At 44.8% G+C, this 23,909-nt stretch overlaps 2 protein-coding genes across 2 annotated transcripts; both read left to right on the plus strand.

Moving 5' to 3' along the window:
• Positions 1–2,245: 2,245 nt before the first annotated feature.
• LOC106609119 (solute carrier organic anion transporter family member 1C1) lies at positions 2,246–10,554 on the plus strand. The gene is made up of 15 exons (XM_014207561.3): positions 2,246–2,613; positions 3,242–3,392; positions 3,637–3,778; positions 4,070–4,202; positions 4,759–4,886; positions 5,144–5,290; positions 5,515–5,613; positions 5,804–6,037; positions 6,322–6,486; positions 7,042–7,237; positions 7,531–7,693; positions 8,939–9,123; positions 9,239–9,303; positions 9,394–9,511; positions 9,639–10,554. The coding sequence occupies exons 2-15, from the start codon at positions 3,291–3,293 to the stop codon at positions 10,201–10,203; spliced, it is 2,442 nt and encodes an 813-aa protein (XP_014063036.1). The 5' UTR covers positions 2,246–2,613; positions 3,242–3,290; the 3' UTR covers positions 10,204–10,554.
• Positions 10,555–20,414: 9,860 nt separating this feature from the next.
• On the plus strand, positions 20,415–22,307 carry iapp (islet amyloid polypeptide). The gene is made up of 3 exons (XM_014207639.3): positions 20,415–20,494; positions 20,982–21,116; positions 22,133–22,307. Exons 1-3 carry the CDS (start codon positions 20,415–20,417, stop codon positions 22,305–22,307), a joined length of 390 nt encoding a protein of 129 aa, XP_014063114.1.
• Positions 22,308–23,909: the final 1,602 nt, after the last annotated feature.

Genomic DNA, 23,909 nt, shown 5'->3' on the forward strand with positions numbered 1-23,909 from the left:
ACAACAGGAACATATTTATATCTCTTGATCTGTTTGACTGAGTGTTGAAATTGAAAACCTCTGTGGTTGTTATGTTGTGTTCATGTGCTTCGCATTTGAGGTCTGGATTGTCATTCCTAGGATTTTTGTGTGGTGTCAAAATCTGACTAATTGTTGTAACTAATTTTTTTGCTCTTTTTTTCTGTTATTCAAAGGCTGTGTCAAGAGAAACACTTTCACATCCAAGGCTACAGACGGAGAGACGGAGAAGTTTGTCATAAGGTGGCTGCAGCTTGCACCAGAAAGAGACTGGGGCAGAAAGGAGAGGACCAAACACAGCAACGAAAGGGCGGATAGACCCAGAGAGACATCGATACATTTACATACACACGTACATGTAAGGGATAAACACTGAAACTTTGTACATTATATGGAAATAATGGACGACTTGGACTGCCCGAGTTTATTAGTTCCAGATAATGTACAGGGTGGAGGCGTTTATCCCGCTAACGCCACATTTGCCAAAGAAAACAAGCTCACAGTTACTGATAAAAATTACATGTTTTCATTGAGATTTAAATGTTGATAAGTAAATTCATACTATTTCATCCTTCCACTAAACCTGGTTGTTAGTTCTATTGGTAAACTTTGTTTACCCTCAATATTATCTTTGTTCTAAAAGTTGTAATCTATCTTTTGCAATTGAATAATATTAGTTCGAGAACATATTAGTGGTGATGGAATGTTGTTGGTTGTACTATTTTTTACCTTGTAAAGCCCTGTTTTTAAGCAATCTTGTGAATTAATATAAATACTTATTGTCAATATTGAGAATGCTGTATATACAGTACTGTAGACAGTGGTTAGGACATTGTTATACTGTAATGGTGATATTTTGTTGTGCCGTTGTTAACCTATTCTTGCCATTTTCAGTGATGTCCAGTGATTTGTAAATTGGTCATTAAACAAGTGTATAAATCCTAGTAAATCATTTGTGTGGGGATTGTGCCCTCTTGATACTTTACTTTCATCTCAACAATTGATATGGCTTCAACAACTGGTGAAAATAAGCAGTAACCAATATCACCAGCAGGCTGCACTGTCTACAGAAAGTATAACATCTGCTTTGCACTGATATTCTGCTGAACAGTACAGTGAAAGGAAAGGAATGAAGGTCAACTAGACCTTGAGTCTGCAGATGCATTGTAGTAAAAAACAACACAAAATCCACCTAAGTGTTAAACCTGTATGTTCAATATATATCTTAAGCTGCAGTACCTTCCTAACATCACCCACTGGCCCTTCCATTACCTACAGTATGGAACTTAGACATACAAATTTGTCTCTGCCATGCAATTTGACAAAAGTGTGAAGCAATAGTAAGGTCTCAACACAAAGGGCACTTTCCCTTGGTTGGTGCCCAGGAATGTGTCAGGTTCTTAACTGTTAATCCCTAAAACTCCTGTTGGGGCAAAGCTGCTTTCAGGGCGACCTGTCTGCCTGCACCACATGCATGCTGGTTAAACATGCTAATAACACATTCCCCTGACTCAGACCCAGCTGAGTCCACCCATTGGGACACATTTGGCCGAGCTGGTTTTGTAACCAGCAATGTTGCCTTCTTGTAGTCCTCTTTGACAGATGAAATGCTTAACAAGTGCAGCTGAGGTTTTTGTGGTGTACAAAACCTGCAGCCTGCACTTGCAGGTGCCCCCAAGGACCTTAGGGGTGCTTGATGTTTTGCATCCAGAAAGGTTGGTTTTGAGGAAAACAGGCTGTGTAAAAAAGGGAGATGCTGTGCAGCCTCTCAAGAGGTGACTAAGTTGATTTGTCTATCTCTCGCTCTCTCTCTCTCTCTCTAGCTCTCTCCACACTCTCTCCACTTGTTTCTATCTAGGCATGTGTGTGGAATAGAAATGTGCCAGGCCTTTTGTTAGGCCGGTCCTCAGTACCTCCACTGCCACCCGCTCATAGAATAGGGGCTCAGGCTCAGGGGGCAGAGAGTAGGAGGGGAAAGGTCTGCCACCAGAGACAAGGAGGGAAAGAGGCGGAGCCTCAGCTGTTTGTCTGGGATACACAGGAGGAGAGAGGAGCCCCAACTCAGGTCAGGTATTTTAACATTTATCCAGTCAGGTTCTGTGTGTGTGTGTGTGTGTGTGTGTGTGTGTGTGTGTGTGTGTGTGTGTGTGTGTGTGGTGTGTGTGTGTGTGTGTGTGTGTGTGTGTGTGTGTGTGTGTGTGTGTGTGTGTGTGTGTGTGTGTGTGCACACGCATGCGTGTGTATGTGTGTGTTTTGGGGGTACTTGATTGATTCTGACTCTGCTATTATGAGACTTCAGGTTGGAGTGCTGAGAATTGGGAGGGGAGAAAGAATTAGCCAGGCTAAATGTGGGGGGGGATTATCAGAAAACAGAAAAGGTGCTAGTGCCTTTGTCCAGCTATGCTCCCTGCTTCCACTATCTAACTCATGTACATATTTGCATTGTGTTGACCTGTGTTTCCTATTGTTACTAGCATTCAAATGAAGCCAGAATCATCTTCGTCATCTCAGAACATGGATTTGATTTCCAGTACCTGACAATAACTGTGCCGAGGTGTTTGTGAATAGCCACTTTTGGATTCTCATACTCCAGAGGTAAGAGTTATTAAGGCAGTATTTTCTTACTCATATTAATAGGCTACCATGCTCAGTTTGGGGCTAATTACGGTCGTGTAGGCTCTCAATGTGTGTGTAAAGAATCAAGAGTGTTTAGTTGGGTCTACTCGACCTTTATAAAACTATTTGTTGAATGGTTTGAAATCCATTGAAAGCTGCTTTCAATTCATGTTGGCTCTGAATAAGTCTTGACTGACACATAGCTTGTTTTGCCAAGGAAAGTGAAAACGACTGAGGGAAAGTAAAATGGAAAATAAATGGAAAAGAACATGGAAGAACCTCAAAGAACATTGCCTTTTCAAGATCATGTAACATCAAACATAACATCAAAATGCATCTTATATTCCTGCCCTTACAGAAAAACCACATTATTTCACTTGTTGAAAGTCACATGATTTCACATGTGACATTTTATGTGAAATCATGTGAAAACATGTTTTGGAACACTTCAAGTGATCCCGTTTTCACATGTGTAGTTTCGTGTAATCACATGTTGCTTTACATGTTATCACATTAACTTCACATAAGATCACGTGGTCACATGAAAACATGTTTTTGGAACACTTCACGTGTTCACGTGTGAAATTCATGTGTTTTTTTGCGTAAGCGTGAGCAAGCTGAGAGGCAGTGTGCTGTCCTGTATCTGACTGGATAGAATGGGTGATCCAGCGGAGGACAGAGGGAAGCTGACCAGCCAACAGGAACTGTGTGTTTCTGACAAGCAGGCCACCAAACGCCCCTGCTGTTCCACACTCAAGGTGCTTAATAATGCTTTAAAATGCACACAAATGAATGTGCATGCACTCTGTCTGCACACGCATCCCCGCATGCGCACACACACACACAGACAGATGTGCGAAACATATGCACTCACGTCGTTCCCACGTGTACACATTGGCACGCACATAAGCATGCACACACACACACGTTGACAAACAACCATCGGCAAGCACATACACACGGACAAACACAGACTAATGTTCTCTCCCTTGTGTTTGTCAGCTGTTCATCGTGGCCCTGTCATTCGCCTACTTCTCCAAGGCTCTGTCAGGGACCTACATGAAGAGTGCCATCACTCAGATAGAGAGACGCTTTGACCTGTCCAGCTCTCTCATCGGACTCATAGACGGCAGCTTTGAGATGGGTATCAACAATAGCATTGAGTTGCTTGAGAATTCATGTAGATATTCACTACAGTGTGATCAATTTTTGTTGTGATTCAATTAGTCTGCTCTCAATACCGTTCCGTTTTGTAGTTGTTCCTATTAATTGATTATCTGGCAGTTTGTCCATAACTCTACTGTCAAACCCCTAACATTGTTTTATGTGTTTTATGTGGTAGCCTGGAACCCAAACTGTTATGCTATTTTTAGTTTAAAAAAACAGAGCTTAAATTTGCGTTTCCAGGCTACTGTAGTGTTGTGGTTTCTTGCAGGTAACCTGCTGTTCCTGGCTGTGGTCAGCCATTTTGGGGCAAAGCTGCACCGGCCCAGGCTCATCGCTGTGGGCTGTTTCCTCATGGCCGTAGGATCATTCCTCACAGGCCTGCCACACTTCTTCATGGGACGGTAAAACAATTGAAATACTGGTTAAACTATACTTGTAGAGATACTCCTATACGGTTGATAGTTTCACTTTAGAAATTAAGAAATGCATGCAGTTGTTGATTCAACTCGGTTAACTTAGAACTAAAGTCTTGCGTAATTGGTCAGCTGCTTGATTATGTTATGGGGCTATACATGTTAACAGACGGGATTAAGAGAGGCTATAAGAAGGAGCGTAATCGGAATGAGGAGCTCCACCTTCTCTCTTTACAAGTTACGGGCAAGTCCATGGGCCAAATGTCCCCTCCCCTTTCGAAATCAGCTAACACACAAAATAACCAGTAACAAAAAAAAAAAACACAGAAACTACTGCTGCTCGTTAGCCTACGCATCCCATTCCTTCCTGGCAGATTCTACATAATCAGTTGTGTTTTTCGTAGATCTGTCCACGAAAGATTAGTTGTTGATCAGTGTCTCATCTCAACGAATCATATCTTTGTTACACTTAAACTTGAATACTTATTCATCATAAGGCCTGCAGAACATGACATGACGACTAACTGGTCTGTCTCTTCTACAGATACACATTTGACACAGTCATCCAAGGCTCAATGAATGACAGTGTCAGTATAACTCCATGCCTGGACCTTCTAAAGCAGACAGACATCCCTGAGATCCAGAGGGAGACATCTTCGGACAGCAACACAGGTACCAATCACAGAGAAACAGCTTCACCTGTCTCTACCACTATAATTGTACCTTCCTGCAGTAGTCTCGCTTGGCCTGACTTGTCAAAGGCTGAACTAGCATGAGACTTTACTTACAATACTATTTCTGCAGGCCCTACAGAGATGCCTATTGGCTTCATAGGGTACCATGGTGCCGCGTACAAGTTGTACATACATCGTCCCTGATAAAGGAGGTATACTGTGTACCTGTGTGTCTCTGTATGATTCCCTCTGTAGACTGTGTGAGGGACTCCAGCTCCCACATGTGGATCTATGTGTTTCTGGGGAACGCTGTGAGGGGGATAGGAGAGACCCCCGTCACCCCACTAGGCATCTCCTACATCGACGACTTCGCTAAAGCTGAAAACTCTGCTTTTTACATTGGTGAGTGAATTCCACTCACAGCAGAGATGAAGCCACTGTGTATGTGTGTGTGTGTGTGTGTTTGTTAACCGTACAATGAGTGTGTGTCATGTATTGTAAATATGTCATGACTAGGTTTTGCATTTATTGAAAGTTCTAGGAACTTTGCATCCCTAGTCATGACATATGTACAGTAACTGAGTAGATCGTGCTGTAGGCCTAACTGTGTGTTTTATGATTGACAGCATGTCTACAGACCATCACACTGCTAGGTCCCATGTTTGGTTTCCTGCTGGGGTCGTTGTGTGCCAGTCTCTATGTAGACATTGGATATGTCGATCTGGGTAAGAGAATCACATACTGTCCACATTATTGTGTTAGGGTCCTTTCTACTAAGCAATGTATATTCATTTTGGATCCAAATGAATTCAAAACCACTCAAAAATACTCAAATAATTCCCTTTATGTTATTTGTATTCTCAGTATAGAACGTGTATCAGTGCTAATGATAGAGATGTCTCTCACATCTTCCAGAGACTGTGACCATCACTCCCAAGGATGCCCGCTGGGTGGGGGCCTGGTGGCTGGGTTTCCTGGTCTCCTCGGTCATCATGCTCCTGTCAGGCATCCCCTTCTGGTTTCTGCCCCGCTCGCTGCCAAAGCAGGGAGAGGAGAGCAAGCTGCCCCCTAGCACCCCTACTCAGGATGGGACAGAGAACAGCGACGCCACCTCACATCAGGCCATGACGCTGGCTGAAATTGCAAAAGGTAGTCAGACTTTCATTGGCGATTTACAGATAGCTTATGAATAGAGCCCAACGTTTTTCTCAGTCACTCAGGTCATGTGAACAAGAAAAATGCCTGGCCCTATTTATGATGTACTGGAAGTTGAATCCTGTGCCTGTCTTTTATGATGGACATTTATATTCCAATACAGGAACCATACATTATATACAGGACCCTCTAACAGTAAATAATAAAGACTCGAAGCATTCACATAACCCAAACCAGAACAAGTAACTGTGTTGTATGTTTTTCTCGTATATCTTCAGGTTTCATACCGTCACTGAAGAAGCTGCTGAGCACACCAGCGTACTTTCTGCTTCTATGTGGCAGCCTCCTGAAGTTCAACTCCTTCATTGGCCTGCTCACGTTCAAAGCCAAGTACATGGAACAGCAGTTTGGCCAATCAGCAGCCAGAGCCAACTTCCTCATTGGTTAGATACTGTAGCTACATGTTTCTCAATCAGCTACCGTCTTTATAAATCAGCTATGGCCCCTCCGTCAACTATGGCCCCTCCGTTTCTGCTTCGTTTTCATTGTAAAGTCAAACTCTATTGGTTGGATTGGACCTGAGGTTTGGGTCAGAGACAGAGAGACAAGGGCTGCGTTTAGACAGGCAGCCCAAATTATGATATTTTTCCACTAATTGGTCTTTTGACCAATCACATCAGATATTTTCACATCCACTCTTTTTCAGATTTGATCTGATTGGTCAAAAGACATATTACTCAAAAAAAAGATCTGAATTGGGCTGTCTGTCTAAACATAGCCATAGAAACCTGGACATGCTCCAACTGAAATGTTCCCTCCTGTCAGCATTGATGTTGAATGGCATTAAATAAATAAAAAATGTTCTCTCTTGTCCCCTGTAGGTTTGTTGAAGCTGAGTAGAAATGAAACTCCAGTACACTGGTGATCTAATGCATCTTTAGATGCAGTATATATATTGTTCTGGTAACACTATAGATGTGTGAGTATTACTTTTCCAGGTGTGTTGAATCTGCCTGTGGTTGCCGTGGGGATATTCCTGGGCGGTCTACTGATGAAGAGGTATAAACTTGGCGTTGTGTCTGGAGCCCAGCTGTCTTTTGTCACCTCTTTCATGGCCTACCTCCTCCTCCTTCTACAGTTTGGCACTAAGTGTGACAACGTTCAGGTGGCTGGGCTGACCGTGTCCTACAACGGGTAAATATGACATCGGGGTGGTTGGTTGGTTGGTAGGTTGATTCATTCATTCAAGCATTGACTTCATTAATTTATATAAAAACAAAAAAGGTTTTGATCAATGGAATATGAGGGAGAGTGAGACCAAAACACACATGGGCTTGTGCCGGGGCTCCCTCTTGTGGGAATATACAGTATGGTTGTTACTGAGCCAGGATCCCTGGCTGTTTTGTCACTGTGCCTATGTCATTGATAGTTCAGCAACAATTATTTAAACATCATTATGATTGGCAGCCATTTTCTCTGTCCCCCAGGACCCCTGGTGTGGTGTACAACGGCAACCTGTGGTCAGAGTGTAACAGTGACTGCTCCTGCTTGGCTGGGGAGTGGGACCCTGTGTGTTCAGAAAACGGCATCACGTACACCTCCCCCTGCCTCGCAGGCTGCTCCAGCTCTACAGGATACGGCAAGAACACGGTACAAATACTATTCATGTACTGAGTGTACAAAACCTTCACAGGGATGCTGGCCCATGTTGACTCCAATGCTTCCCACAGTTGGGTCAAGTTGGCTGTATGTCTTTTGTCTTGATGCACACGGGAAACTGTTGAGCGTAAAAAACCCAGCAGTGTGTCAGTTCTTGACAAAAACTGGTGCTCATGGCACCTACTACCATACCCCGTTGAAAGGCACTTAAATATGTTGTCTTGCCCATTCATCCTCTGAATGACACACATACGCAATCCATGTCTCAATTGTCTCAAGGCTTACAATAATTCCTCCTCTTCATCTACACTGATTGAAGTGGATTTAACAATGACATCCATAAAGGATTATAGCTTTCACCTGGATTCACATGGTCAGTATATGTTATGGAAAGAGCATGTTTAATGTTTTGAACACTCAGTGTAACTCATTGGCATTGAAAAAAGTTATTTTCAACAATTACCTTGGGTCTTATCTCCCACCCGGGACGAAGAGGACTAAGTAAGTCATTGCTGATTGGCAGTCAAGTATTATTTTGATGTATGGAAAAAAAGATGTTATTCAATTCCCATGTAGAGAAGGTTTTGTCTGGTAGTTGTTCAATATGACATCAACACAAACACAGGATATGGGGTATTACATCATTACATACTAGGCCCTACTGCCCTGAGACAAGGCTGTAGACTCCTGTGGCTTTGACAGTCATGTCAAAGAGCAAATACTTTACCAGATCAGATCAGTGGAAGTCCCTCAGGATAACCCTAACCCTTAGACATGGGTTTGGTGAGTCTACAGCACAGGAGGTTGGTGGCACCTTAATTGAGGAGGACGGGCTCCTGGTAATGGCTGGAACGGAATTCCATTCCATTCGCTCCGTTCAAGACATTATTATGAGCCGTCCTCCCCTCAGCTGCCTCCTTTGGTTTACAGCCATGTTGTGTCTATTGTTTGAACTACAAGGTGTAAATAATTGACATTGTGTGCTCTTATCTCCACTGAACTATGTTGACACTGTGAAATAGTAGAAAAGTATGTGATAGGTGCACTCTCATAATTGCAATAAGAGTACAACATCAGTCATCATCTAACTGCGAAATGATCAGCAAACTGTAAAGATAAAAAAATAGGTTACAAAATAGTGAGAAAAAAAACAGCTATATACTGTATATATAGAGAGAGAGATTATAGACCATAACAGAGAAACTATAACTACTGTATTTGTTGTTGTTCTACAAGGTATTCCACAACTGTAGCTGTGTGTTGTCCTCCTCTGCACCAGAGGGCAGTATGTCAGTAATATTAGGCCAGTGTCCTCGCAGCAGAGAGTGCAGCCGCAGCTTCACATCCTACATGGCTGTGTCCGTACTCAGCTCCTTTATCAACTCCCTTGGGACCACGCCTGGATACATGGTCATCATACGGTCAGTCGCCATGTTCCAATACTTGTGTGACCAACCGGGGTTGGAACCTGGGACACCTGCTGCCACAAGACTGTGTTAGACTGTGTATGACTGTGCATGTGATGTGTGTTTGTAGGTGCATCAAGCCCGAGCTAAAATCGCTGGCGTTAGGTATCCAAACTTTGGTGATGAGAACCCTAGGTAAGTCTCAATTTTCTCTGTTGTACGTAAAGACCCCTTGATATCATAGAGGTCCTTAATACAGCGTACTGAACTCTGATCTCTTTGTAGGGGGTATTCCAGCACCAGTGTACTTCGGGGCTTTGATTGACTCAACATGTTTGAGGTGGGGGATCAAGAAATGTGGGGGCAGAGGTGCCTGTCGAATGTATGACTCTGATATGTACAGGTAAGTTCATTGTGTGTGTGGGCTCGCGCCAATGTGTGCGTGTGTCCGTGTGTGTGTGCATACTCTGAGGTGTGTTTGAATATGAATGAGCAGCAGTGTTGTGATGTGTCCTATCCCGTCCTTGCAGGGTGATCTTCCTTGGCCTCATCACATGTCTCAGTGGCTCCTCCTACTTTTTCATCATCGCAGTCATTGTCCTGCTGAGGATACAGTTTAGGAGGGAGGGGGACACAACCACGGGACAGCCCCCACACTCATCGCTAGAGATCGAACTTCAGACTCCCCCCAAAACCACTGAACCCCTCAACACACCGAAAGAAATTGAGGTGCACACCCCTAAAGAGGGAGAACGAGAGGGAGAGCCGGAACAGGATAACTCCCCCCAAACTCAAAAAGACACAGAGGAGGAGGAACTATCCAACACCCAGGGAGAGAGAACGAGTGACCTCAGTCGAACTCGCAGCCAGAAGGAGGAGGTGGAAGAGATGTTTGATAGAAGAGAGGAGATTACTCCAGATGCCATCCCTCCTGCTTCTGGGAGCAAGGAAGAAGCGAAGCCTTCTGATCAGGCCAACGAGCAGGCAGAGGGAGAGGTCATAGTGATTCACACCCACAGAGAGAAAGACAACCCACACAACCTCTTGGCTGAGATGAACCACACAGAGGTAGAGGCAGAGGGCCTTCAGGGCTAGCCAGTCAGCCTGCCTGCTCTGATCCTCAATTCAATTGTATTTAAACTCATGTTCATTAAAGATTTGTACTCAAGAATTGAAATGTGCAATTTACTTAAAATTGTACTTTTTCACTGTCTGCAACCCTCAGGAAGCAGGGTGAGTCTGGATCTCCCTTTTACTGGGCAAACAACTTGCATATCGTCATAGACTAGGCTGAAACGTTAACCTTGCTTGAATAAAACAATGCATTTTGATTAAAGTTTTTGGTTGCACCTCAACGTTGGTTGAGCGCCCTCCATTTTTTGGTCAAATAATACTGTAATAAATAAAAATGTAATAAGTAAATTATTAAAAGCATTAAAATCGCAATTGGGATGTTTCCCACTTATTTACACAACCTACTCCACACTTGCAAAGTAAAAGTTTATAGACATTTTCTGAAATGAATTAAGTAGTAAACAGAAGAAAAGCAGAATTGAAGCCATTTATAATGCAAATAATTGAATGGTCTATGGACTTTCCACTTCTGAAAGTCTGATGAATAATTAATATTGATCCTCCTCTTCCTTGTGGCAGGAGCAGCAGCACACTGCCCTCCAAAGCCTGCAAAAAATAAAAATAAAAAATAGCCGGACTGCCCCTTTCCTCGCTCTGCATGGAAAATCCAGGATCACATCCTTGGTGACATCCGGGGTGACCACATCAACAGAAAGGGAAAAAAGAGGGACAGAATGTAAACAAATGCAAACTGTAGGTTCTAAACTCTGGCCAGTTGAAAGGTTCTACCAAGATGTCATGACAAACGGCACCTGTCAGAGTGCTCTCTATAAGTGTTACTCACCTGCTTGGATGTCAGCTGGCAGAGTGGCGAAGACAGCCATCGTGAGAGTCTTTTCTTCAGGTGTGACGTCCACAACCTCCAAGAGGGAAGAGATGGGCTCTGCCTCTGTGTTAGGGGTGATGTCCACAACCTCCAGGTAGGAAAAAGCCGGGTCTGCCTCTGTGTTAGGGGCAATGTCCACAACCTTTAGGTGCGAACAAGCCATGTCTGCCTCTGTGTTAGGGGGGGGGATTACCACAACCTCCAGGTAGGAAGAGACGGGTTCTGCCTCTATGTTAGGGGCAATGTCCACAACCTCCAAGTGGGAAGAAGCTGGGTATGCCTCTGTTTTAGGGGGAATGTCCACAACCTCCAGGTGGGAAGAAGCCGGGTCTCTATCAGTGCTACTCACCTGCTTGGATGTCAGCTGGTAGTGTGGCGGAGACGTCCACCGCGAGGACAGGGGGGACTGGTAGGGTGGCTGCAGCAGGCTGCACCTCGTCCGCCACAAAGGCACAGACAGAGCTCATTAAAAAAGGCAGTGCGTGGAGAAGGACTGACTGATTCTCCCAAGGATCGACCGCACAGAGTCAAAAGCAGCAGCCCGGGAGAAAGGGATTTGAGAGGAAGGGGCCTTCAACATGGTGGAGAGCTTCTCCCCTCTGGCCGCCACTGTGCACACGGCCATCCTGTTTAGGAGGATAGGGTTGTAATGTCTCTCTACGAGAGATGGGTGTAGGAGTCAGGCGCAGGAGAGAAGATAACTCCAATAACCAGAGTTTAATAACGTCCATCAAAAAACCATACAGGTACCGGACTAAAAATACATAGTCCAACAATGATCAAAAGAACGAAATCCCAATGACATAACCTGAACGAAAAAATTATGAACAAAAACAACGTTTCCCAAACACAACAGGGAAACGAAATTAAACCCGCACGACACAAAGTGGGTAGAAATAAAATAAATACCCACACTAATCAACCCAAACAAGAAACAGGTGCACAACAAAAACAGACACGACTAAACGAAAAGGAAAAAAGGATCAGTGGCAGCTAGTAGACCGGCGACGACGACCACCGAGCACCACCCGAACAGGGAGAGGAGCCACCTTCGGTGGAAGTCGTGACAGTACCCCCCCGACGCGCGGCTCCCGCAGCGCGCCGACACCGGCCTCGAGGACGACCCGGAGGACGAGGCGCAGGGCGATCCGGACGGTGGTTGTGGAACTCCCTCAGCAATGGGTCCAAGATGTCCCCCCTCCTTACCCAGCACCTCTCCTCCGGGCCGTACCCCTCCCAATCCACTAGGTACTGCAGGCCCCCCACCCGGCGTCTAGAGTCCAGGATGGACCGTACAGTGTACGCTGGTGCCCCCTCGATGTCCGGGGGGGGCGGAGGGACCTCCCGCACCTCAGCGTCTTGCAGTGGACCAGCTACCACCGGCCTGAGGAGAGACACATGAAACGAGGGGTTAATACGATAGTGAGGGGGAAGTCTTAACCTATAACATACCTCGTTTATTCTCCTCAGGACTTTAAATGGCCCTACAAACCGTGGCCCCAGCTTCCAGCAGGGCAAGCAGAGGGACAGGTTTTGGGTCGAGAGCCAGACCCGGTCCCCCGGCACGAATACTGGAGCCTTACTGCGGTGGTGGTCAGCGCTCAACTTCTGCCGTTCACCAGCCCATTTAAGAGATTCCTGGACGGCTCTCCAGGTCTCCTTTGAGCGCTGCACCCAATCCTCCACCGCAGGAACCTCGGTCTGTCCCTGATGTCATGGTACCACGACCGGCTGATAGCCCAACACGCACTGAAATGGTGACATGTGAGTGGACGAGTGGCAGAGTGAATTCTGGGCCATCTCAGCCCATGGGACGAACCTCGCCCACTCTCCTGGCCGGTCTTGGCAATATGACCGCAAAAACCTGCCCACATCCTGATTAACTCTTTCCACCTGCCCATTACTCTCGGGGTGAAAACCAGAGGTCAGGCTGATCGAGACCCCCAGATGCTCCATAAATGCCCTCCACACCCGGGACGTAAACTGGGGACCCCGATCAAAAACTATGTCCTCAGGCACCCCATCATGCCGGATGACGTGTGTAAACAGGGCCTCTGCGGTCTGTAGGGCCATAGGCAGACCGGGCAAAGGGATGAGACGGCAGGACTTAGAAAACCTATCCACAACGACTAGGATCGTAGTGTTCCTCTGCGATGGAGGAAGATCGGTGAGGAAATCCACCGACAGGTGGGACCAAGGCCGCTGTGGAATGGGAAGGGGCTGTAACTCCCCTCTAGGCAGGTGTCTAGGAGCCTTACACTGAGCGCACACCGAACAGGAGGAGATGTACATCCTCATGTCCTTAGCTAAAGTGGGCCACCAGTACCTCTCTCTAAGCCCACGCGCCGTCCGATCAATACCCGGATGACCAGAGGAGGGTAGCGTGTGAGCCCATCTGATCAATCTATCGCGAACACCCAGCGGAACGTACTTCCGACCAGCTGGACAACCTGGTGGAGGGGGATCTGATCGTGATGCCCGCTCGATGTCCGCATCCACCTCCCACACCACCGGTGCCACCAGGCAAGAGGCCGGAAGTATGGGAGTGGGATCGATCGATCGCTCCTCAGTATCATAGAGACGGGACAGTGCGTCAGCCTTAGTGTTTTGAGAACCAGGTCTATACGAGATAGTGAAGCGGAATCTCGTGAAAAACATCGCCCACCTAGCCTGACGGGGATTCAGTCTCCTTGCTGTCCGGATGTACTCCAGATTACGGTGGTCAGTCAAGATGAGAAAAGAGTGTTTAGCTCCCTCAAGCCAATGTCTCCACACCTTCAGGGCTCTGACCACAGCTATCAACTCCCGGTCCCCCACATCATAGTTTCGCTCCGCCTCATTGAGCTTCCTAGATAAGAAAGCGCAGGGGCGAAGCTTGGGGGTGTGCCCGAGCGCTGGGAGAGCACAGCTCCAACCCCAGCCTCAGACGCATCCACCTCTACTATGAATGGCAAAGAGGGGTCCGGATGTGCCAAGACGGGAGCATCAGTGAACAGAGCCTTCAGACGACCAAAAGCTTTGTCCGCCTCTGCCGACCACCTCAAACGCATCGGGCCCCCCTTCAGCAGTGAGGTAATGGGAGCAGCCACCTGTCCAAAACCTCGGATAAACCTCTGGTAGTAATTGGCAAACCCTAAAAACCGCTGCATTTCTTTTACCGTGGTCGGAGTCAGCCAATCACGCACGGCCGCAATGCGGTCACATTCCATCTTCACCCCTGATGTGGAAATGCAATACACCAGAAAGGAGACGGATGGTTTGGAAAACCGCCGTGGCTATGAGAGGTAGTGGGTAACTGAAACCCACTGTAATAAAATTTAGACCTCGATAGTCAATACACGGACGCAGACCTCCATCCTTTTTCTTCACAAATAAGAAACTCGAGGAGACGGGTGACATGGATGGCCGAATGTATCCCTGTCTCAGAGATTCAGTGATATATGTCTCCATAGCCACTGTCTCCTCCTGTGACAAGGGATACACGTGACTCTTAGGAAGTGCAGCGTTAACCTGGAGGTCTATCGCACAATCAATTTGTCGATGTGGTGGTAATTGGGTCGCCCTCTTTTTACTGAAAGCGGTAGCCAAATCAGCATATTCGGAGGGAATGCGCACGGGGGAGACTTGGTCTGGACTTTCCACCGTCGTCGCACCGATGGAAACACCTAAACACCTACCTGAGCACTCCTCTGACCACACCTCTAGAGCGGCCTGTCTCCAGGAAATTTTAGGATTGTGATCAGCCAACCAGGGAAACCCCAGCACCACTGGAAACACAGGAGAATCAATGAGGAAGAGACTAATCCGCTCCTCATGGCCCCCTCGCGTCACCATGTCCAGTGGAACCGTGGCCTCCCTGACCAGCCCTGACCCTAGTGGTCGACTGTCTAAGGCATGCATGGAGAAGAGTTGGTCCAACTGAACCAAGGGAATCCCTAACCTATTAGCGAACCCACGATCAATAAAACTCCCTGTTGCGCCTGAGTCTACTAGCGCCTTATGCTGGGAGTCAGGGGAAATTCAGGAAAGGAAACATACACATACATATTACCAACAGGGAGCTCTGGGTGAGTTTGGTGCGAACTCACCTGGGGTGTTCGAGCAGCTCTCTGCCTGCCCTCTCGGCTCCCTGACGAGCTCCTCCAGCATCGGTCAGCAGTGTGTCCTCTGCGACCACAACTGGTACAGGAGAAAGCTCCTCCTCCGGTCGGCCTAGCAGCAGTAATTCCCAAATCCATGGGAATCGGAGCAGGACCCGATCAGGACGCCCACGGGCAGCCAGCAAATTGTCCAGTCGAATGGACATGTCGATGAGCTGGTCCAATGAAAGGGAAGTGTCCCGACAGGCTAGCTCCCCACGGACATCCTCTCGTAGGCTACACCTATAATGGTCTATCAGGGCCCTCTCATTCCACCCTGCGCCTGCAGCCAGGGTCCGGAACTCCAGCGCGAAGTCCTATGCACTCCTCGTCTCCTGCCTCAGATGAAACAGACGTTGACCCGCCGCTCTACCCTCTGGTGGATGGTCGAACACAGCCCGGAAGCGGCGAGTGAACTCTGGGTAATCCTGCCTCACTGAGTCTGGAGAGCTATGACATGTGTATATGAGGACGTTGGAGCCCGTTATGATTCATGACTGTAATGAACACGATGGGAGACAGAGAGCTGGTTTCAAGCGCAGGGTGCAGCAGGTGTTAATTTGTAAAGGACCTCAAAAGGAGGCAGGTAGCTAGGTCCAGGGGCAGGCAGAAGGTCATACACAGGGGTCCAAAAAGGCAATAGTACAGGCAGGGCACGTCTCTGATTAGGAATCATACTTAGGCAGCCTTTTCCCACCTGTGTTTGTGGGTAGTTGTTTTCTGTTTAGTTTTCTGTACCTGACAGAACTGTTGGCTTGTTTTCGTTTTGTTATTTTGTTCGAGTGTTTCATAGTGAAATAAAATCATGAACACTCACCATGCTGCTCTTTGGTCCCGTCTCTACGACAGCCATTACACACATATAGTGGAAGTCATAGGGATCGTGAACTGCGTCATACGTAAGTCTTTGTATGGTGGATAGGCTTTCAATGGAAAAACAGGCATTTCAAAATAAAGGCACTTCCTGGATGGATTTTCCTCAGGTTTTCGCCTGCCATATCAGTTCTGCTTTACTCACAGACATTATTTTAACAGTTTTGGAAACTTCAGAGTGTTTTCTATCCACATCTACCAATTATATGCATATCCTAGCTTCTGAACCCGAGTAGCAGGCAGTTTACTTTGGGCATGCTTTTCATCCAAAATTCCGAATGCTGCCCCCTACACTAGTGAGGTTTTTAAGTAACCATCTGTCTTGTGTAACAATACCAAAACGTAACATATAATTGGAAATCGTAGTGTCCTGGTCCCCGGATTTACATTTACTATGCTACGTCTAGTCTATGAGACCAGGCTGGCTAGTGGGTCACAGATCAGCCCAAACGGAGTCTCTCTCTTTCACTCTTAGGTGTGGTGCTGGCTCTGGATGCTTTTTCCATTCGTGCTACTGGGCCTTGTCATCCTGCTGATTAAGAGGAAGCTAGTCTAGTGCAGCACTACTTTTAACAATAACCATGTTATAAAGGTTATTTGTCTCAACAACTGTTGTTTTAAGGAGTTGGTGTTGTTTTCCTCTCTTTTTTCCTGTATTTCCATTATTAATATGCTGATGATTACAACTATTACTGTAATGAACATTAGTCACCACTTGGTGACAGCACAGAGCTAATGTGTCATGTCTGTCAAAATATTTTATCAAAAAGAGCCTCACACTTTTTTGGGGCCAAAGACTAATTGTTACATGAGACATTCAGAATGTGCTTGGTGTCCTTTTTCATGTTTGCATGCCTGTCTCTTTCCTCAGTTCTTGTTTCAAGCACTAAATATGAACGCCATATTGTTAGCTCATCCCAACTTTTGATAGACTCATTAAATTATACAATACAAGTATTTTCTCTCTTTGCTCTGTCATCATTGTCTCTCCAACTCCCACTCGTTCACACCCCAGACTCCTTCATCACCTCTTTCTCTCCTTATCCAATCTTCTTAATGCACCCTTTCACTGTCTCTCAATTCACCATATCGTCAGTAACACTCTCAACAGTCTAAATTTCATCCATTAGGCATCAGAAAACGTCTCACATTAACCATTATGTATACGGGAGCTGGGTTTAAAAATAAAAAATGTAGGACATAACACGCATTACGACAAGAGAGACACCACAACACTACATAAAGAGAGAACTAAGACAACAACACAGCATGGCAGCAACACATGACAACACAGCATGGTAGCAACACAACATGACAATAACACGGTAGCAACACAACATGGCAGCAGCACAACATGGTAGCTGCACAAAACCTGGTACAAACAGCACAGGGCAAGAAGGTAGAAACAACAATACATCACACAAAGCATCCACAAGTGTCAGTAAGATCGATTGAGTCTTTATATGAAGAGATGGAGATAAAACTGTCCAGTTTGAGTGTTTTTTGCAGCTTGTTCCAGTTGCTAGCTGCAGCGAACTGAAAAGAGGAGCAACCCAGGGATGTCTGTGCTTTGGGGACCTTTAACAGAATGTGACTGGCAGAACGGTTTGTTGTATGTGGAGGATGAGGGTTGTATTAGATATCTCAGATAGGGGGGAGTGAGGCCTAAGAGGGATTTATAAATAAGCATCAACCAGTGGGTCTTGCGTTGAGTATGCAGAGATGACCAGTTTGCAGAGGATCATGGAGTGCAGTGATGTGTCCAATAAGGAGCATTGGTGGCAAATTTGATGGCCGAATAGTAAAGAACATCTAGCCGCTCGAGAGCACCCTACCTGCCGATCTATAAATTACATCTCCGTAATCTAGCATGGGAAGGATGGCCATCTAAATCAGGGTTAGTTTGGCAGCTGGGGTAAAAGAGGAGCGATTACGATAGAGGAAACCAAGTTTATGTTAACCTTAGCCTGCAGCTTGGATATGTGCTGAAAGAAGGACAGTGTACCGTCTAGCCATACGTATTGTCTTATAATAAAACACCTGTAACGTAAGATTGTCTGAGAGAGAAATCATATTATCTCATGGAATTTTAGAATTCGATGAACATAAGGACATCATGGTAGAACAGTTTTGGGTCAAACGCTTCCATAAATGGGGTGAGTATGTATGTGTTAGAGGATCACTGGAGAGACTGGGGGAGAATCTTGCATCCAACAGGCCTGGCTAAACCACAGGTCGGCGTCAGTCACGTCTCCCCTAACTCAGGCCTGTGGGTAAAACTCTGCACTTGACTAGGACCATGTCTCTGTCTACAAACCACCCTACAGGGCCTGTATGTGGTGGTGTAGGCAGAGTCTCTGAGGGGAGGATTCTGGGTAATCAGGGTGTGTGTGAGCACAAAACAACCTCAGAGATAGCCATGCTAGCAACTTCCATGGAATTTAACTTGAACTATACTGAACAAAATTATAAACGCAACATGCAACAATTTCTAAGGTTTTATACTGAGGTACAGTTCATATAAGGAAATCAGTCAATTTAAATGAATTCAATAGGCCCTAATCTATGGACTTCACATGACCGGGCAGGGGCGCAGCCATGTGTGGACCTGGGAGGGCATAGGCGCACCCACTGGGGAGCCAGGCCCAGCCAATCAGAATGAGTTTTCCCCACAAAAGGGCTTTAATTGCAGATAGAAATACTCCTCAGTTTCATCAGCTGTCCGGGTGGCTGATCTCAGACGATCCCGCAGGTGAAGAAGCCGGATGTGGAGGTCCTGGGCTGTGGTCTGCGGTTGTGAGGCCGGTTGGACGTACTGCCAAATTCTTTAAAAAGACGTTGGAGGACATTTATGGTAGTGAAATTAACATTCTGGCAATCAGCTCTGGCAACAGCTCTGGTGGACTTTCCTACAGTCATTATGCCAATTGTGCACTCCCTCAAGACTTGAGGCATCTGTGGCATTGTGTTGTGTGACTAAACTGCTTTTAGAGTGGTCTTTTATTGTCCCTAGCACAAGGTGCACCTGTGTAATGATAATGCTGTTTAATCAGCTTCTTGATATGCCACAACTCTCAGGTGGATGGATTATCTTGGCAATGGAGAAATGCTAACAGGGATGTAAACAAATTTGTGCACAAAATTTTAGAGAAATAAGCTGTTTGTGTCCATGGACAATTTCTGGGATCTTTAATTTCAGCTCATGAAACATGGGACCAACACTTCAGATGTTGTGTTTATATTTTTGTTTAGTATAGTTACTGTGGAATTCCCTTTTTCCTTCTACCTTCTTTTCACCACTTAAATAATTCCCCTCTCTCCAGAGTGGGTTGTGGAGCGTGTGGACTATAGGTACTGCAGACTAGGTAGTGGGATGGAGGAGAAGTGGGTGACATGATGAGGTATTGATAGTACATACTAATTCCGAAAGAAATCTCCATACACTCACCAGTAACTACATTTGAAAATGAACTGGGGGTGAAACCTTTTATCCGCAATATTGTAGTTGTCATCCCATAATTGTTCCAAGTGATTACCTCCATTATTGGAGCCACCGAAAAATACACAGAGTCTAACTTTCTGCCCTAAGAACTTAATGCAATATTTTGATGTAAAATGTATGTGTGGTTTCCGCCCTGGCTGTGTTGTCTCCCCCAGTGTGAGTTTACAGCAGACCAGTCCAACCACAGTTCGATGACGCTGATGATGAGAATGACGAAGATGATGTCGTGTGTGTGTGTGTGTGTGTGTGCGTGCGTGTGTGGAGTAGGTGATTCTTGCTGTGGATTCGAGTTTCTTTAAGTGAACCTCATCCCTGATAATGGAAACGCAGGACTATATTTGGAGGGGTGATGTCACAAGTGGTTGACGGTGAAGCCTATATCTGTGTGAGAGTGTGTGTGTGACAGTCTAAGAAACCACTGACAGTAGCAGTGTCTGTCTTTGGAACCACTGGCGATTGGGTTTAACTACTGAGGGTGAGTTAACCAGACCATTAGGATGCATATTTGATCTGAGAGAGATGGAGACCAGGACACTATACACTATACTATCCAAAGTATTTTTCTCTCTTTTCCCTGTATGGTTGAGGGTAGGCTGTTGAGTGGCTTGTCTGTTTGGTGGTCTTTGGTTTGCATGGTTCGCTGTTCTACAGAACATTTACCGTTTCTGCTGTCATTCTATTCTAAAGTGTTCTAGTAGCATAGACTGAATATTTGATGGGTGTGCGTTACATTATTCACAGGCATGTACATCCCTCTACTTGTATAATTCAACAGCGTGTGTGATTATTGACCCACCATCTTTTGTTTTCGTGCAGGGATCCCGCGTGCACGATGTATTACCTGAAGCTGCCCGTGTTCCTTCTCGTGCCTCTCGTGCTGCTGCCATGTGTCGCCACCCTCCCTACCAACAGGTGAGAGCGCAAAGCTGCCTCAGTTATTTCCGTTATTTCTGAGTGTCACTTCTGTGATGTACAATTACAAGTGTCGTGCAGTGTCGCCCAAAGTTCAATTGTCACTAGGAAGTGGGTTTAATTTTGCAGGTGAATTAATCACTCAACTGATATAGCACCGGTTTTAAGTTGTAGGTAATTTGGCACATCCATCTTGAACCGTAAGAAATCAATTAACGACGTGGGTAGTCTAACTCTACAACCGGCTAATGACATTGATGAGATCATTGAGATGCATATCCATTGCAATCGTGACATCCGAGAGGTCGGGTTTTGTCCTGCCAAGGCAGAGACAGGAATATGTGAATCGCGTAAAAATTATCAAGTTCGCACTGGAGGGGGACTAGTGGCCACTCCATTGCGCCCTCGAGAATTGAGCTGATGTTTTGAAGTGGGCATCAGTCACCGGTCGGAGTGACGGTTTGGCTCTTTCCTCATCCTGATTCAGGTACTTCACCCCATCTAGGGAGCAAGAAAGCGCGCTCCCGGACAGAGAAGGCTGGCTCGTTCCCGGGATCGTCTCCAACCACTACCTCGGCCTCATTGGCTCGCGGCTCCAGAGAGGGCTCACATCTGTCAACAGGTAAGGTGGCACCTTATTATATAAGTTGCACCTGATTTATTGATTTGTTGATTGAGTGCAAATGTTGATAATTTTGCGGACAAAACAATGTAAAATAATCGAGTTGATTAAACTAATTATTATTTAGTAAATGGATCCACAGCCTTTTTTTAATATTCTTTTTATATATTTTTTTATATTCAGTCAAAATATGCTGAAATATTATCTGAACTGAACATTTTTAGTTGGCCCAAAATTAACTCAGATTTAAGAAAAATCTAGGTTAGGAACACCCACACATTCAAATAGTGCTTTTAACATGTTTTCAACCTACATATTTGACACACATTGACATAAACATGATTACATTGTGCATGTTCATTTTATACAGTAATTATTATTCAACATGTCCTAACCTGGGATTTGAACTTACAACCTTTTGGTTCACAGAACTCCTATCTTCCTGCTATGCTGCCATCTATAAATGAACATGCACAATGCCATCATGTATGTCAACATGTGTGAAATATGTAGGTTAAAAACATTGTATGTTAAAAGCACTGTGTGTGAGGGTGTCCCTAACCACATTTTTGTCTAAGTTTTCTCAAGTTAGAGCTCAGTTTGGGCAAACCCATTTTTTTTAGTTTAGGTAACATTTTGACTGAAAGTACAGTAAACAAAACAAAAGGCTGTGGAACCAGTTACTAAATAATTATTGGGGGGGGGGATCACCTAATATTTCAATTTATAGTGATAATAATATTATAAATTAAATTAAATAATAGTGATCTTAATAATAATAATAGTTTATTGCTATTACTATTATTGTTACTAGTAGCTGCAGTAGTGATATTATCATATTAGTATCATATGGTGGCTATTTTTATCCACTTTATCCACTATACAGTATGTCTGGTAGGCTAATACATTTGTTATATTTTCCTGATCTCTACCACTCTATAAATGTTTAGATAAGTAATGCATCATTTGTTCGACATATTGGATTCATTGATTGCTGTCCTCCTATATCCCATCAGCCCCCACATAGAGAAAAGGAAGTGCAACACGGCTACCTGTGTAACCCAGCGACTGGCCGACTTCCTGACCCGCTCCAGCAACACCATCGGCACGATGTACGCCCCCACCAACGTAGGCTCCAGCACCTACGGGAAACGGGATCTACTGCAGCCTCCCAGCTATATGCCACTCTAGTGATGCATGGGTTCAAAGCCCACTGATGTAGGATATGCTCAGATGAAATGACCACACCACCATGTAAACAACAAGGATGGTTATGTATCATTAACTTGAGTTTTTGTTTCTTTTATGAACTTCAGAAAAAAACAGTGCCTTTTGGTATAGAATAATAATAAAGAAGTATTTGTTACATAAATCAGACTAGAGGCTGATGAGATACTAGTCTCTGTTCTGTGAGCCCAACTGGTTCAACCCAACACTAACCCCACCATGGCATGTGAATTAAAAACAAGTAAAAAGTAACAAAAAAATAAAAAAAAGTAAATGAGGCATATAAAATACAAGTTTTGTCCTTCTGTTTGACTGTTGTGTAGGTTATTTGTTTTTGTAATAAATTTGAAAGATTTTTAAAAGTCGTTGGTTTCACTGCACATCATTAATAGTTTCAGTCATGCAGATGCAAAGTTGAGCTCTTTTATAACTTAAATAAAGCATTAACTTATGATGAACAAACCAGTATGCTTATGAATACTCATAAATGCTTTATAAATTATAATTAAATGACGTGCTCATGAATGAAAGGCAACATGTAGACTCAATGAGGCATACACGCAGGCATACAGTATAATACATGAGTTACTCAACAGATACATGTAATTTCAGGTATTGGAGGGGAAAGGTGTGACGCACTACATTAACCTGTGTTTGATTAATACCATTCCCAGTGCGAGCAGAAAATTACACCTGTATTCCACTGCTTTTTAACCCAGACATGAGAGGATATTAAAAAAATAGCACAGAAGTTAATTTAGCTGATGATGCCATACACAGACCAGCCATTAAGCCCCCAAACATGGCTGACACTGTGGGATAGGGGTCAGAGGTGTGTCAAGCTATTCATATGAATAACAAGCATATAGCCTACCTCTAGGATAATGTACATCAAGAGTAGTCAATTAGACAGGGGTAATTCACATCGGCGGAGATGTTGTTGATGCATTGCAATACTGATTTCTGTTAAGAGTTGTCTATCTGTGACAATATCACAGATGACACTTTGAACTACTCCATTATTCTCTCTCTCTCTCTCTCTCTCTCTCTCTCTCTACAACACCATATTCCTTTCATTTAGAGATCATTACTTGCTGCTGACAACAAGTTGGACATGTCTTTTAACAGTACTCCAGAATAAAAATAATAGGCCCTTCCGAACAGGTCATAGAAATGTTGTAAATCGGTATGAGTTCCAGAAATGAATAAAACACATTAATATCACAGCAGGGAGGGATAGAGTATGCATGAGTGAAATAACCAATTCAGTGTGGCTATAGCACCTTCAGGCACCACAGGTTGAGCATTCGTTTGTCAAATATAACCATAAGTACAGAGATGACAAGTACAACGTTTGCTTTTCAGGCCATCTTTGGTCATTTGCCTCAATGGCCATTTAATATACAGGCAATTCAAGTTGAGAATTGCCATGGACTGAGAACTACTACACTGGATATGTTGTATTATTATATTGAAACAGCAAGCTCTGTTTCTGAAGTGCACTGCAGACCTTATAAGCATTGCATCACATAGACACGTTTTATAAGGGTTCATAATATAATGAAA

Source organism: Salmo salar, chromosome 07, assembly GCF_965601325.2.
Source record: "Salmo salar chromosome 07, fSalSal1, whole genome shotgun sequence".
NCBI lineage: Eukaryota > Metazoa > Chordata > Actinopteri > Salmoniformes > Salmonidae > Salmo > Salmo salar.